At 44.3% G+C, this 14,918-nt stretch overlaps 1 protein-coding gene across 1 annotated transcript in view; it reads right to left on the bottom strand.

Annotated features, from left to right (window-relative positions):
* The window catches only part of doc2a (double C2-like domains, alpha), a gene marked incomplete at both ends in the record, with an annotated part of 85,825 nt that extends 71,789 nt beyond the window's left edge, over positions 1-14,036 (bottom strand). The window contains 3 exons of the mRNA XM_079253646.1: positions 1,322-1,396; positions 7,970-8,049; positions 13,697-14,036. Coding sequence (XP_079109772.1) covers positions 1,322-1,396; positions 7,970-8,049; positions 13,697-14,036 — 495 coding nt within the window. The remainder of the gene's footprint in view (positions 1-1,321; positions 1,397-7,969; positions 8,050-13,696) is intronic.
* Between the last annotated feature and the right edge of the window lie 882 nt (positions 14,037-14,918).

The following is a 14,918-nucleotide window of genomic DNA, read 5'->3' as shown; positions in this document are numbered from 1 at the left end:
GTATGTCCATGTTGGGTCCACCTCCCAACCAGCATGTCCATGTTGGGTCCACATCCCAGACAGTATGTCCATGCTGGGTCCACATCCCAACCAGCATGTCCATGTTGGGTCCACCTCCCAACCAGCATGTCCATGTTGGGTCCACATCCCAACCAGCATGTCCATGTTGGGTCCACATCCCAACCAGCACGACTTCGTTACTGTGGCTACGAATGTGTTCAATTTACAGTCTGATCCAAAGTCCCGATCTAGAGTCCAGATCCAGAAGCCTGATCCAGATGCTTGATTCAGAGTCCTGATCCAGAAGTCTGATCCAATGTTCCGATCCAGACTCCAGATCCAGTGGTGGTTTCTTCATCTCCGACTTTGCTTTAATCTTCTAAAATGGTTTTGATCAACAGTTCTCCATTTTTCAGAAGGTCTTCAGAGGTTTTTCTGCTTTTCCCCTCATTTTCAGTCCAGTTCTAAAATCCAGACTAGTTTCAGAGGAACTGAACTTAGAATCCTTCAGGGTAAAAATGTTCCTAACTCGCAGGATGAACCAAATTTTTGATACAAAACAGGATTTTAGGATCAACAAGGTGATTCCTAAAGACCTGAACCAGGACCTGAGAGATCCATCTGGACCTTTAGCTGATCCATCAGTGGAAACATGAATTACGAGGAACGACTGGGAGGAACTACAAACTTTATCAGTCTGTTCACATCAATCAGGGAAGGATTTTACAGTTTTAGATCAGAAAATGAAGGAAATGAATCCATACTGGGACTCCCACAAAGGTGCAGTACCAGTTTCTCCAACAGGGTTCAGACTGGGATGAAGACTAAAACATTGACTTTCAGCTGTTTCTACCTCATAGAAAAGGCTGTTTTCCTACAGTACAACCCGTCTGCCATGTGATCGAGATTCAGCAAGCGAAGTCGCCTCCAAACAACAAGCCACTGACACTGATGTTAATGAAGACGCTCTGAAAAGCCTCTTGTTATGCTTCTAAATTTGATTCAGCGTAAGTGAAGCACAACATTCATTTCAATTAGAGCAGAAACAGGTGTCCACTCAGGTTGTGAGTGATGTAGAGACTGAAAGTGTCTGTGTGTCACTTCTGCTTCGTCTTACATTCTCATTCTCACTGTGTTTGTTTTCCCCCTGCGGCTTCTGAATCATCACAAAGATCAGACCAGAGGGTGTAGCGTGAACACGACAGACTCACGTCTACCTGAACAAACCTCTGATTAGCTGAAAATCACCTGAAAGCTACTTCGCTGGAAACCTAAGCAGGCCTGAGCTTTGCCAGCGGTCGTAATAATCAGACTGTCTCACCTTACAGGCTCCCGGCAGCAGGTGCAGTTTGACGTACGGGTCGGCCAAGCCGTTGAAGTCCATCGGCTTCAGACCCTGGAGTCAGAAACAGGAGGAGAGAGCAGGTGTGAATGCTGACATTTTTACCTTTTTACTCTCGCTTGTGACTGGTCAATAGCTGCGTTTCTGTTACCATAAACCTGCGCAAGACCTAAATATCGCGACAAAAACTGGTAACGGAAACACATGGATCCTGAGAAACCTCTCAGATTTCGCTATTCTCCTGACGTGGTTCATCAGATGTGTGGATATTTCAGTGCAGTTTGATGGAAACACTTGTTTTGCATTTACACGTCACTGGACGTGATGTGTGGGGGGGGGGGGGGGGGGGGGGGGTGTCACATGGTCAGTTTATTTCCAGCAGTCATGGTGCGGTGTGTATGGACGGAGGAGGTGGAAATGTTTGACCAAACAATTAAAGAGAAAACTATAACCACAATCACCCCAAAAATTGTGCAAAATCTAAATATTGCAATAAAAAACTGTTGAAGGAAACACTTTTTACCAAACATGTTCTAGAAAAAAAATTCTTAAACATTGCAAAAAAGTTTCTTTTTCAACCCTTTGATGAGGTGGTTTTTCAGATGTCTTCATACGTTGTAAAGGTGTCATGGAAACATTGCATTTACACGTCACCAGACGTGACATCAGAGGGTCACATGACCAGTTCTTTTCCAGTAAAGATGGCTTCTGGTTGACTTGGTTTGTGGCAAGATCCATTTTTGGTTTAATAGGTCAGGTTTACCTTCATGACAACTGTGGGGGGAGTGAATTTTTTTCTAACTCGCCCATTTAAAAGTCATTTCATCTCGAAGTTTGGCATTTTTAGGGGCGTGTCCTTTTGATTGACAGGTACCCGATCTCCCGCTTCAAGTCAGAAGGACGTAGAACAACCGCGGTTTTTAGCTGGTTAACAACGTGACTTAGCTTTAGCCCGCTTACCTCCGTTAGCTGGTTAGCTCCTGTTATCTCCGGGTTAGCTTGGTTAGCTCTTAGCTACAGACAGCTCGGTGTTCGCTCGATGTCAATCATCCACCATGACGCTCACAGCCCCCCTCTCAGCTCCACCTCTTTGCCCATATTTGTATTTTCCGGGTTCGACAACATGCATGCCCCTCCCAAGAATGCGATGGTAGGAACCGCCCACCGAGCTTCAATTCAGCTCTTCAGAAACCTACGGGTGACGTCACAGAGGCTCCGCCCATCTTTTCATATACAGTCTATGGATGCGTGTTAGCTACAGTGTGTATGTGTTCAGATGCATCAGACTTTAAGGGGCAAAAGACTCTCATGTTATATTTACTAATAACAAAAATAAATGAACCATTAATCTTAGATTAACATCACCAGTTAACTAAAGCTAAATAAAACATGCTGTTATTGAAATGAACGCTGGTTAAAAAACATCATAAAATTATATTTTTGTGTATATTTTTTTCTGTACTGCAGAGTGTTTTGGTGTCTGCTGCGATGAGGTTCACGTCAGGCTGCAGGAAGTTCAGACCTGGTGATTCCCGGAGTTCTGCGGTCTTCACAGATAAGATGGATCATGAGCTGCTTCTGTTTAAACATCGCAGACATCCAAAGAGACGGCACGGAGAATGATTTTCCAACCCGAAGAGTAAAAACGCCTGATCTGAACGTCTTTGACCTCATCAGCAGGAACTGACCGTCATGAGAAATTGCTCCTAAATTTCTTTCAACAGCTTTGACATTTGAAGAGACGGCCGCCACAACGTTTTTAATGAGACGGAGGAGGCTCTGACCTTCCCGAGGTGCCTGAAGTGAAATCCAATTTTACACGTGACACACATGATCATACAGGACTTTACTGGGAAGACTGGGAGTGCTACAACTAAGATCTAGAACTTTTCCTCAGGTCTAGAAAAACCTGCGGAAGCGCTGTTGAAGCGTTGCGGAAGTGGTGTCTGTGTTGCAGTTTACATGAGGATTGCATCATTGTGCCATAGTTGGTGTAGGTCTACTAAAAATGCTTTATAAAACTGCTTTAAAATGAACCATAAACCAGCAAATAAAAAAGCAGGAACAGCTCGATCGCGTCTCACACGCTGATCTTTATTTCTTCATAGCATGGATGTGTGGCGTCAAAACAACAGGTTACAGAACGGTGCAGCTTTCCTCCTCCAGGTTTCCCCGCTGTCAAAATGAAACCGTCTCGCACCTAACGGCTTGGTGCCGGTGCCGCTGGTAATAAAGAAATGTTGACGTTTCAGAGTAAAATGCATCCAGTGGACGTCTAGTCTTCTACTGGGAAAATCCACTGGATGCACTTTAGTTTTCATCAGCTGATTTCCTGCCTGAACGAACCGCTCTGCTCTGGACTGACGAGGTTTCCAAGTGGTAAAATTAGAACCAACGCGTATTTTAGAGAAGCAGAAAGCGACGGCTCTTCTGTGGACACACCACAGCGCACCTGGTAGAACCAGTCCTGTTGACTGGTGCTGCTGCCCCACCAGAACCGGGACCTGAACAGGTCCGACGGAGGGACGGATCCTCACCAGAACCGGGACCTGAACAGGTCCGACGGAGGGACGGATCCTCACCAGAACCGGGACCTGAACAGGTCCGACGGAGGGACGGATCCTCACCAGAACCGGGACCTGAACAGGTCCGACGGAGGGACGGATCCCCACCAGAACCGGGACCTGAACAGGTCCGACAGAGGGACGGATCCCCACCAGAACCCAAATCTGAACAGGTCCGACGGAGGGACGGATCCCCACCAGAACCGGGACCTGAACAGGTCCGACGGAGGGACGGATCCCCACCAGAACCGGGACCTGAACAGGTCCGACGGAGGGACGGATCCCCACCAGAACCGGGACCTGAACAGGTCCGACGGAGGGACGGATCCCCACCAGAACCGGGACCTGAACAGGTCCGACGGAGGGATTTCCCTGTGTGGAAGTCTATATGTGAATAAAACAGTCGGCTGCACGGTGGGACGTATTTATGTTCCTCAGCTGGTTTTCTGGTAAAACTTCTACCCGTCTGCTCCTTCAGATCTCTGAGTTTTCTGTCAGAACGATGTTGACATGCCAGCTTTCCCCTGGGAAAAGAAAAGCTCTGTGCACAGCAGGCAGCGGGGAAATAATGTGAACCTGGCAGTTTCTGTGCTGCGGAACAGAGTCGGAGCCAGAGGGAAAATCACTGACATTCAAGTGGCTGCTTCATCCCCCGGAGATGAGGCTCGGTGACAGCAGGAGCTCAAGTGATCTCCCATCCCTGGGAAATGGAACAGTCTCCACCTGACTCGTCTGTTTGCCGCTTTTCTTTATAGTTTCACCGCTTTGTGAAACAAGAGTGCTTCATACACCTCCTGAAATCATGAAGAGCGACAGAAACGCAGCTTTTCCCAGTCTGGTTAGGGTTGTGTCACCATATCAGAGGCCAGTGTGAGCAGAGACGTTACGAGACTCGTGTATAGCTGTGATGACTAAAACAACCTGCTACATTGTTTTTAATCAAAGTTTATCAGTGTTGATGTAAATATCTCATTTGTTTAACTTTTGTGTGATTAAAGCCAGGTCCCAGCTGGTTCTGATGGAGCGGGTGGGACGTTCAGGCCCATCCATCATGACAACACGACGGGAAAGAAGCTAATAAAGACAACACTGATGTCTCAAACAAGCTGAAACCTCCGCCGGTTAAAAGTGAAGACAAAACCTGCAGTTCCCCCCTCATCCACGAGGGATGAAAGACTTTGAATAAAGACTTGCTGCTGGTTGGAGCGCGTAGATCTTTTAGCACGCGGCCACTTTTTGTTGTTTTTATGATCAGTTTCAGTCTGATAGATCTATGCCTGTTTTGTTTTCACCACTTTCCCATCCATTTCCACAGCAAACTCCTCGCCGTTGCCTGGCTGGTGGGAAAGGAGCGGACCCGGGAACGATGGCGTAACTTTCACTGAGAGAAAGAACTTCCGTTCCAGCTTCTGTGTTGTTGTTAACTGTGGCTTTTGTGTTGTTTTGACACTTCAGGGCCACCATACTTCATCACTAGGACAGTCTTTCTATTTTCCTGGTTTGGTGAACTGACCGTAGAGCTTTGTAAGAAGCTCGGAGGGAAGAGGGAGCTTACGGAGGAAAGCACCTGGGTGTTTTCAGCCTCCTGTGTCTCTGGGGTGAGATCCTGGTCTACAGCCCAGCAGGACGGAGAATCATTCGTTCATTCTTTACCTCCCAGTCCAGCTCAGGGTTGCGGGGAAACTGGAGTCTACCCCAGAGGCAGGTACATCTGGACAGGTCCGTCCCCAGCCGGGCGGAGAATCAGCTTCCCACACATGCAAATGCTGCCGGTGGGGTGAGAAGTAACATAAAACCTCGTTTTGAAGACTTGATGAAGGCCGCGCTGCACTGGGGGATCCACGAAGGTCTGGAATAGGCTGGGTTTCAGGAAACCAGCAGGTTTACTGGGACGTTGAAGCTGGAAATGCAACATCTTCCGGCTTTAAGACGGATGACTGGGTCTTCTTCCCGCAGGCAGCACACACCGCTCATGCATATTAAACTCTGAGAAGAAGCAGTTTAGAAGTTCTTGTCAAAGCCAACGCTGCACCGACCCACCTGCTCTTCACACCAGCTGCCCGAGGCTACGCGGCGTCTTATCTCACCTCCTAGTGTTTAACACCTGCTGTGTGAACAGGTCAATGAGACCGGCGACCCCACCGAGTCCACTGGGAGCTCCCGCCTCCCGACTGCAGCTTATTATCATATATCTGACATTTTATCCTCGCTGGACGGCCACATCCACAGAGAGCAGCCTGAGACATGAAGGTGGGATTCATCTTGCCTTTTATTTCCATTTTTCCTGATATAAAAAAGGTTTTTCTCTTTCAGCTCCGAAACTGCTCGTCAAACTCACCATGTTTTATATTTTTGTTGTTTTAAAGCAAACCGTGTGGATCAGGGCTGGGTCGCCACAACCGGTCTGGAGTCACAGCGACCTCTTCACAGCGAAAACTGTTTTACTTATATATTGTGTAATATTATCTATTATATCATCTTAGACATGGTCAGTAATAATTCTAATGTCATCTGGATGCTTTATTTTCACATAGACAAACATAGTTCGACAAGTTGAATCACTTACATTACAGCGGCGCGTCACCATAGCAACACATTAGTCAGCTGGCTCAGATCAGCTGTAGCTTGATGACGGTTGTTGAGCATGAAAACTAAATTACAACAGAAAATAGTTTGGATACTTCAGCATATTTAGCAGGTTTTGTAAAACAAATGGACATTTGTGATAAAATGTTTACTGTGTGGGACCGTGGTGGTACAAGCGGATGAAACAAGGAGCCGTACATTACACGGTTTTAATGCACTTCGCAGAAGAACACCACGTCCCAGACTCTGCACGCCATACGATTCTAGAACACCAGTCAGTCATACGTCATGGTCCACTGCCGTACAAGCTGAATCCTGTTAACCCCAGTCAGCATGCAGACGTGATGTTTCCATGCAGATGTGATGTTTTAGCCTCAGCTGTCAGATTATGAAGCTAAAATGATATATATATATAACAAACGCGTCGATAGATATAGCAGCAAGTAAGAGCAACCAAAAGAAGAAAACAGGATTTATTAACAGTCTACAAACCTAAGCTCATCTGCACATAACTCTCTCATGTCTTGGCTTTCAGGGTAGGAAATATTGGCATTGAAAGTGTCAAAACTTGCAATTCTCCCCTCATCCACTAGAGGCTCCAGAAGAGAGCGAATCCCCATAGACTCCCATGTTAAAAAGACCAACTTCACAGCAGAAATAAACATGTTTACAGCCTGGTACAAAAATCCATTTTAGGTTTAATAGGTCAGGTTTACCTTCATGACAACTGTGGGGGGAGTGAATTTTTTTCTAACTCGCCCATTTAAAAGTAATTTATTCCTGAAATTTGGCATATTTAGGGGCGTGTCATTTTGATTGACAGGTACCGATCTCCCGCTTCAAGTAAGAAGAACGTAGAACAACCGTGGTTTTCAGCCAGTTAACAACGTGACTTAGCTTTAGCCATCTTACTTCATCAATCATCCACCCCATGCTCACAGCGCCCCTATCAGCTCCACCTTTTTACCCATGTTTGTATTTTCCGGGAGAGACGACCCATGTTACACTGCCAAGATGGCGATGGTAGGAACTTCAGTTCAGCTCTTCAGAAACCTACGGGTGACGTCACGGAGGCTCCGCCCATCTTTTATACGCAGTCTCTGGTAACTATATGTGGAATTCCTCAAGGCTCCCTGTTGAAGGGCTGTGATGATACGCTTTTGTCTTAATTCTATTCTATTGTGATTTTTTCAGTGCCAATTCCATTTAAATTGCGATTCTCATAATACTTTGATATTGCAGATTTTTGTAGACTAAACTTTTTTTTGCTTGTCATTTTTCTTAATTTTAATTAGGATAAAAGCAATAAAGACAAAACCCATTTAATGGTTTGGAATATCATACCAGTATGATGTCAGGCTATGATGTTCAGCCACACCTGTTGAGATGGAGGGGAAGCTCACAAGGGAAACCCTCATTCTTGTTTATCCGCATGAATAAATAAACAGTGTAAACAAGCAAAGTACTGCTGTCTCACCTTGGCCCGGATCACGGTGCAGTGCAGCTCACTGGAGCTCTGCTCATATCTCAGCTCGAACTCCAGCGTTCCCAGAGCAGCTGGAGAAACACACCGGGCAGAAAGGAAGGAGATGATTATCATCACTCAGAAGAAAAGCAGGATTTACAAGCATTGCATCAGTGGGCTGAAGAAACGACACAGCTCATAGTCTGTCAGAATTAGCTGAAACCATGCGAGGGAACAGAGGAAGAGCTCAGGCACACGGAGCATTCATAGGATGAAAATCCAATTTTGTGGAGAAGCACCTGTCACATGAATCCCAGCACAACACATCACATATCAACATGGAAAATCCTCTTAAAACCAGAGCAAACATCTCCTGTGTTGGTTACAACCATGCACACACTGTACAAAATGTAAACATGTTCATACAAGTAGCATAAACCCACACACACTAAGCACAGCCTGGTGTTCTTCCTGCACAGTTATATAACACCATACCAATAATGTGAATCATTCACAGGGATTAAGAACATATTTCAAGCATCTGCTCTCAAATACCCACAAACCACTGATTACAGAACATAATGCATTCAAATGCTAATATATAAGCTACTGTTAGCCGTTTTATCCATGATAGCGAAGAGGAATTCATTCCACAATCTGCTTGCTTCCTGCACTAACCAGTTTCATCAGGTTCAACACCAGAGCTAGAAAGAGACAGGTCTGCAGGAAGTCGGAGCACCCAGGAGTCAAGGAGCTACAGAGTCAGAACTACAAAGAGTCACAGAATAATAGTGAGTCAGAGACCCACATAGCGTCACAGATCTACAAACAGCCAGGGACCAACTAAGAGTCCAACTTAGTCATTCTTACAGAGTCATAGAACTAAACAGAGTAAAAGACTTACAAAGAGTCTTTGACCTACAAAGAGCCATAAACCTGCAAAGAGTCATAGACCTATGAAGAGTCATAGACCTACAAAGAGTCATAGACCTATGAAGAGTCATAGACCTACAAAGAGTCTTTGACCTACACAGAGTCATAGACCTGCAAAGAAACATAGACCTATGAAGAGCCATAAACCTGCAAAGAGTAGTAGACCTACAAAGAGTCATAGACCTATGAAGAGTCATAGACCTATGGAGAGTCATAAAACTGGAAAGGGTCACAGACTCGCGCAGCGGAACAGACCTGTAAAAAGTCATGAGTCACAGACCTATAGTCATAGACTTATGAAGTTATAGACTTGCAAAGAGAGATCAAGCTATGAAGAATCGTGAACCCGCAAAGAGTCATAGACCTACAAAGAGTCATAGACCTACAAAGAGTCATAGACCTTCAAAGCGGAACAGACCTGCAAAAAGTAATACACCTATGAAGTTAAAACCTGAAAAAGAGTCAAAGCCCTACAAAGACTCACAAACCTACAAACAGCCATAGATCTACAGAGTCATACACCTATGAAGTCAAAGCCCCACAAAGAGTCATAGACCTACAAAGAGTCATAGTCCTACAAAGAGTCATAGTCCTACAAAGAGTCATAGTCCTACAATGAGTCACAGACCTATAGTCATAGACTTATAAAGAGTTTTAGCCTTGCAAAGAGCTATAGATCTATGAAGAATCATGAACCCGCAAAGAGACATAGACCTACAAAGAGACATAGACCTACAAAGAGACATAGACCTACAAAGCCAAAGTCTTACAAAGAGTCATAGACCTACAAAGAGACATAGACCTACAAAGCCAAAGTCTTACAAAGAGTCATAGACCTACAAAGAGACATAGACCTACAAAGCCAAAGTCTTACAAAGAGTCATAGACCTACAAAGAGTCATAGACCTGCAAAGAGACATAGACCTACAAAGCCAAAGTCTTACAAAGAGTCATAGACCTTTAAAGAATCATAGACCTGCAAAGAGTCAGAGAAAGTGGAAATAAAAGGAAATACAAAAAGACAGAAAGTGCCAAAACAAGGTGGGTATGATAATCAATCAATTAAAAAAACATTAAATCAGACAAAAATGGTCCGAAAAAAACACCACAGCTGGACATATTTGGTCTGAAAGTTTACTACAGAAACACAAAATGATCTGAAACAATCAATCTGAAGTGGTGGAGAAGGGACAATAAAAGCACCACACTGGAAATGATCCAACATGACCACGGAGTCACAACAGTCTGTGTTTGATGTATTTTTCATCTCCCTCGGTCCGGGGGCGTTGCTCTGTGCAGTCATGGTGATGGGTTCAAGTCTGCAGCCTTCCACTTTCAGCTACTCTGCAGAGAATTCCTGAACAGCAGAAAACATTTGCTCTCATAACCGAATTAAATTTAACGGCTTTTAGAAACACCGGCTGCTTTTCTAAAGCTTCTCCACGGCTCAGCAGCAGCAGCTTTTCATGCCTGAAACCTGCAGCTCAGAGGAATACCGCTTACATTTCCTCAAATTTGGCTCGTGTTCCAAATATATAACGTAAAACACAGTTTAATTTATTTACTGAATTTTATTTATTTCATGTCATGGTGCCAACCGTGTTTTAAAAGAGTGATGTTGCTGAATTAGAATCAGCAGTTTCTGTTTAATCGAAGCCTCCGATGTTGAAGCTGACACCTTTTTTTCTTCAGAAAGACTTCAGAAACGCTGGTGGCTGTCTGAACCTAATTCCAGCACATCTTCCAATAATCTGAAATAATTTATTCTAGAAGTAATTCCTCTAGCTGCTGCCAGAGCCGGAGCGGATTCGGCCCAAACGTTCCTGCTATCAGGGATTCCCATCCTTTTACAGTATTAAAGGAAGAGTGTATTTGTATTTTTTCATTCAATGCAGGTTATTTGTGAGATTTTGCTGAAATGTCTTGCATAGAAAAGAGAATCATTAAAAATTGCAAAAGGTTATTTTAACCTGCCCATAAATAAACTACAGAATCTTTTATTGCATGCAAAATCCGGCTACAGTGTATTCCTTCTGTGTCACATGATCATGGTAGCCAATCAGATGTCTTGATGATGCTTTTAGTGATGATGAGGTTTCTATATTTTACTGATAGTTTTATTGTATTAAATATGCAATAAATGTATTAATGCAGACTGTACAATCTGCCCCTTTAAGGGCTAAGAAATATCTGTCACTATCAGTCTTAAATAAAGGACTAATGGTAATGTATAGCAGCAAAACTTCTGGTCTCGTCCATCCCTACTGGCAACTGCTGTGGGGGTTTTTCTGGCGAAACAAATGCTGAGTGGGGTGATATCAACGCTGCGGTCCTGAAGATGCTCTCTGCTGATGTTTAATGCAGCTTTTTCTGCTTTCCAGTTATTCTGCTTAATCTTCCCACACTGACTCACAGCAGCCTAAAAGCCACACAAACAAACAAAACCAGCGCTCCAACTCTGCCGAGATCACATGTGCACAAAGACGAATCCATGTACGGAAAGGTCTTTGTTGTAGAAAGGGTCTTTTGTTTGATCAAAGCCCTGACTTTCAGTTACAGAAGACAGACTGTCAAGCTGAGACGCTCAGCTCCTCCTTCCAGCTTTGCTGCTCTGATCAGTCTGAAGTCTTATTATTCACAGAAAATCATCAGCTGGTGACTGAAAAACAAATGCATGTTAGTTGAGTTTATGAAAATGTTAGAAACCTCTAATTAGTCTGTTCTTTAGAGCCCGTCCAAGACAGCAGGAGTGATTGTTCGTCTCCGAACATCAGGCCTCTGCAAACCACAGATCACGTCCGAGCTGTTTTCTCCGCTCCGATGCTTCCTCAAACACTCAGGCTGGAATCGAGCCGAGCTCCAGCGGACCAGCTGATCCCAGAGGCTTTGCTTTATTACAACATCATCCATCTGCTGCTCTCAACTGGATCCTGGAGCAAACCAGACCGAATGTATGGCTGCTGCGGCATCACTGCAGAGTCCTAACGTTTCTGCAGACTCAACATCTTCATTCCGGTCTGCAAAAAAATGTCTGGAGGCAAAGAAAGCCTCCTCTGGACAGCCAAAGAGATTTTAATCTTCAAACTTTATGAGTAAATAATGTGATCAATCGGAAAAGGACCAACAACAGACTTGTTCTGAAGATGAAGATTAGAAAGATTAAAGAAGATTTAAATGAAAACGTTTTGTTTGTTCAGATGGAAAACATTTGGCCACCCATCAGATTTGAGCTCTTAGACAACTTACAAATCTGTCAAACTTTAATTATATCTGTAGTCTTTCTCTACGCAATATCATCGTGGAGCAGAAGCCTTCAGCTAAATGACTGGGGTTTACTTACTGTAGTGTACGCTGTGTACATGGCAACGTTCGGCTACGTCTGTTTATATACTTTTGTGCAAAAACACAAGCGTGCTGAAGCCTAAATGTTCAACACTGGAGGTCACCACTAGGGGGCAGCACACAGCACTAGACTGTGGTAACATTGTCTTTTTACAGCATTTCCATAAAAAACTATTTATCTGTTGATAACTGCTGGGCATGAGTGTCTGTCACTGCGCAACGCGGTGAAACAATTATAAAAAGCCTGTATATGAAAAACAAGGTCTGAGAGGCGCTCGTCAAAACTATCCGCCATCGGTTTACCTCCAATTTTGTGTTTGTGCTTTTCTTTGCTTGAGCATCTCAACTATTCAGTCAATATTGCAACTCATGCACATGACACCTAAACTTGCCTACGTGTCAAACATTTGCTGAGAACCAGTGGGTGCCATGATATGTACGTGCACGTATATCCCAGTATTCCCAAACACGGAAGAACTGTAAAAGTTCAGATAAAAACCTGATCTGCCAAAGACGACTATGATGCAGCTCCATGTTCCATCTATCCAGAACTGCATTCACTTGCCTCAGAGATCTTGTGTTGATGCTGGGAGAGTCCGACCACGGCACAAAGCCTTCTCTAACACATCCCAGAGATTTTCAATGGGGTTCAGGTCTGAACTCGGTAGTAAAAATGGATCCTCCTGTTCCCTGAATTACTCTTTCACAGTCAAAACCTTATGAATCCTGGAGGAATCCTGCTTGTTCAGGTTATTCAGGCAGGCAGCGCACCTAATTCTTTGGACACATGTTGCTGAACCCAGGCCTAAACCTAGACCTAACCAACTGCAGCAACCCCAGATTATAGACCACCCCAACAGGCTTGTACAGTCGACACTGGGTATGATGGCTGCAACATTTCATTGCCTCTCTCATGACTTGTTATTTGCATCAGATGGGGATAAATAACTTTCATTTTTTCAGCCAGGCAGTCTATTTGAACAAGTCGCAGACAAATTTTTATGGAAAAGTTGTGTCTTAAAAACCCCAGGTTTAGCATTTAGAGACCCTACTTTTTGACATTCGAATAATTTCAATATCTTCAAGAATGGAGGAGTTGATAATTGGAAAAGTTCTAACAAACTTACAAAAGTTTCTGAAAGATAAAAAAAACAAGGTGAAGAAGGGCCAGACAAAGTTTTAATTTTCCTGTCTTCTTCCATCAAGGTTTATGTAGGATTTGCTTTCAGTTGTGATGAAATCCCAATAAAAGCTTTTAGCAGATAATGAAGGTGGGAATCAAGCCAATCTGTGGGACCTTCAACAGATTCTTATCGGTTCTGTGGTTAATGTGTGAAAAGATTTGCTCCATGCAAGGGTCATGCAGAAGCCGTGTGAGGAAGCCTCATCATCACCTGCAGCTGCAGACATGTACAAACCAACATTAACACACACAAACAGACACATGCCAACAGCGAGGCTCACTGCAGTCGTCACTGTCGTCACTGTTGATCTCCACCGACGTGTCCATGCTGCTGTTCTGGGACGAGGACCCACCCCCGCCCCACCTGCCGTGGGCCCGTAGCGGAGACAGGAGGTGAGCCCCGCCCATTGCAGATGCTACTGGAGGGCTGAGGGCCACAGGAGAGGAGGAGGGGTTAGGAGACAGGGCGGGGTTTGGGGAGATGGGGGTGGGGGAAGTGGGGGAAAGGCGGGGAAAGTAGGCGGAGATTTGTCGGATGGGTCTGATGGGACCGGGACAAACGTCAATGGCCATGTGTTCCTGGATGGAGATGCTGAGTTTCTTTCCTCTCTGCACCGTCATAGAGTCTGAAAACAGAAACAATCACTTTAGTTTAGGTCCCATGATGCACTGCTCTCTTTGCTCTCCACGTGTATATAATGCTCGCACAAAATTAAATGTTTGGTTGATTATGTATTTGTTGTGACGATGTTTCTTGGTAATAGGTCTTTTCCTGTTGGAAAGGCAATTATGTCTTCTTTAACTCTTAAAACTTATACAGATCTCCCCGAGTGTCATCACTTACATCATCTTCATCATTGTCTCAGGAAGGATGATGTGTAATTCTGTAGGGTTCATTTTGGTGGATAGTTTCCTTTTAGGTGATTTACAGAAGTTTTCCAGGCATTGGTATTACATCAGATATTGGGTTTGTGTGCATGATCTTATTTACAGGAATCATGTAGGCGCTAAAACAGACATTATTATCAAATTTTCCAGTCAGTTTAACAGGATGTTGTAGTTGATTGTGTCAGTTGCAGCTCTGAGATCAACCAGAACCAAATCTGAGTTGCCCAACATGGAGCCTTGGGGAACTCCACATGTAGATGCTACCAACAGTGGGCCCAACATGGAGCCTTGGGGAATTCCACATGTAGATGCTGAACAACAGTGGGCCCAACATGGAGCCTTGTGGAATGACACTAATCATCTTGAATGACAGCTGACCCTTAAGAAGATATGAAAGTATAAAGGTATGAAAGTTTTCCAGAGACGTATATCCAATCCAGGATGTTAAAAATCCAGCTACAAAACGTAGTGTTTATCCAGAGAGTCATGAAAGTCTCAAAATCTGGACCTCTTGGGCCATTGTCCCACAAGCTTTCAATGTGTCCCTGCTCCAACACACCGGATATGATTTAAACCTTAAAACAAAATCATTCAAACTGCAAAAAAATAAGATGG

This window comes from Telmatherina bonti (assembly GCF_933228915.1).
Source record: "Telmatherina bonti genome assembly, chromosome: 14".
Classification (NCBI taxonomy): Eukaryota; Metazoa; Chordata; class Actinopteri; order Atheriniformes; family Telmatherinidae; genus Telmatherina; species Telmatherina bonti.
This window is presented reverse-complemented; position numbering and strand designations above follow the sequence as displayed.